This window comes from Galeopterus variegatus, unplaced genomic scaffold (assembly GCF_000696425.1).
Source record: "Galeopterus variegatus unplaced genomic scaffold, G_variegatus-3.0.2 Scaffold2075, whole genome shotgun sequence".
Lineage (NCBI taxonomy): Eukaryota > Metazoa > Chordata > Mammalia > Dermoptera > Cynocephalidae > Galeopterus > Galeopterus variegatus.
The window spans coordinates 64628-66822 of record NW_007728186.1 but is presented as its reverse complement, the minus strand read 5'-3'; the positions used below and the strand labels follow the sequence as shown (position 1 = coordinate 66822).

The following is a 2195-nucleotide window of genomic DNA, read 5'->3' as shown; positions in this document are numbered from 1 at the left end:
CAAGAGAAACTAACAACTGGTGCATTTTAATGAGTTTACTGCTCCAAGCATAATGGTAAATGACTTTTTTCTTTTTTTAGCAGGAACCTCTAAAAACCTATTCACGTTTCACTGAATCATGAAAAGCTCTGATTTGTAAAAAGGGCAGATTCTTTTCAGTTTGGCTGAATTGCTAAGATTGCTGAACCACAAGTCAACTCTGAGCTACCCAACTTTTTAATTTTGAACAATTAATTACTTTCCTGGCAATCAAGGGCAAGCTGAGACAAAATTTTTGTATGGACAGAACTCAATTATTTAAGTCCCCATTCCATTCCATTATTCAAGACTGTCTAATGCCATAACAAAAAAATCCCAAGATAGACATGTATGCAAAATAACACTGAGCCAAGTAACACCCTTTTTCCCATAACCTTTGGTTATGCACTTTCATCACACAGTGTAAATCGTCTACCAGAGAATCATTCAGCTAAGCCTCATTCTTTTTTCATTTGTATCCACCCCATTTTCCAGCAGTCAAATAAATATTATATATGCATTTTGTTGAATGAAATGAGATCTAAGGCCCAGGGACATTTTCATTACATTAATTCCAATTTTAGACAATAGTTAATTTCAGCAATTCTCTTAATAGCTGAAAGTCATACTTTATGAAAATAAGAGTATGTATCTGTGCCACTGTTATTAGGGGTTTCACACCCCTCATATTACAAACATGTATGAATCTCTTTGGTACTGAGAATAGTTAACTGGGGCTACATAGAACTAGGGCCTTGCACCTAGTCAGGGGCAGGGTCTGCTCTTGATTCTGCCCGGAGCTGGACATGCAACCCTGGGAGCCACTCCACCTCTGGACTCCTCTCATTTTCCTCATCTACAAAACGGAAAGAATATAAACTTTGAAATACTATGGCAAAATGAGACAAAAATTACATTTCCAACAAATATATAAAATGGGAAAAAGAGTTTCTAGCATAATTGAGTATCATATTCTGTTTTACATTAAATTAAAACTAACATGCAAGTATTTACTCTTTTTTTATGTTGGGAAGTTTAATATGTAATTCCTAAATATGTAGTTATAGTTTTTCTTTAAGGACTTGAAAGTATTTTAACTAATAGTTACCATTTTTGATTGATGAGGGAAATCAGAAAGGCCAAAAGTAAAAATTTCATATTCGTCCCCAACATGTCCCTTAATTCCTAAGTCAATATATATCAATTATCCAAATACAAATATTTCTTTTAATTAGTTAAATAGTATTACTTTCTAAACAGAAACTTTCTATCGCTTTCTTCCTTAAGCAAGGAAGTAGCAAACATAGTCCTGTAATCACTCTGTCTTTTAATTGCTGCTCCTCTGAACTGAATACGGAAGAAAAACATTATAGTACAATATGTGAAATTAAAAGATACTTTTAATATTGGGTATTAAAATTATCTTATATTGACAAACACAGATTTATGATCAAATGAAAGCAGAAAGCCATTTAGCCAAATTTCTGCACCAAGTTATTTAGGTGTGATTTGCCCTGGAGTTTATTGGATTTGTGATTTTTATCTCAATATACCTCTAAAGAACAAATTGCCAATCTGGTATTTTTCTCTTAGAATAACGTATGATATAATTCACTATGGCAAGCCAAATAGTTAACTTGTAATTTGGGGGACAGCTTATTCATGCAACATTTTAATGATCATATATCTCTATTCCAGAATTAATCTGGTACCAGGTTAAATCACTCCAAATTCTTTCTTCCACAATCTGCAAGAGTAATTACTGCTTCAGTTTCAATCATGAAGCAGTAAATCTAGATTTACTTTTAGGCAGCTGGTTTATAAGTCCCTGGATATGCATACTTTCATAAAGTGATTGAAGTTATTTTGATATTATAGCAACAACAGCTTACCTATAGCAACAACCCCAAGCAATTAAAAAAAAATCATGTTTTATGTGTACCTTTTTCAAGTAGATTGCCTTTGTATACACAAAGGTTTTCCCCACCACAGTGCTGCTGATAAACCTTTATTTCATCTCGGAAGTCTGGGTCATCATTAGATAGGTGCACATTTTTCCCCAAATAGATCATTGTAATAGCTGCATTACTATGCAGTGATGTTTTATGAATCCTTCTTGAATCCTAGAATAAACAACAACAAAAACTAGTCCTATTAACTAATTACCTTCTAATCAG

General features: G+C 33.2%; 1 protein-coding gene across 1 annotated transcript in view; it reads right to left on the bottom strand.

The window, feature by feature from the left end:
- The window catches only part of ERICH3 (glutamate-rich 3), a 109159-nt gene that overhangs the window by 60991 nt on the left and 45973 nt on the right, over positions 1 to 2195 (bottom strand). Inside the window, exon 8 of the mRNA XM_008580393.1 lies at positions 1961 to 2141. Within this exon, the coding sequence (XP_008578615.1) occupies positions 1961 to 2141 (181 nt within the window). The remainder of the gene's footprint in view (positions 1 to 1960; positions 2142 to 2195) is intronic.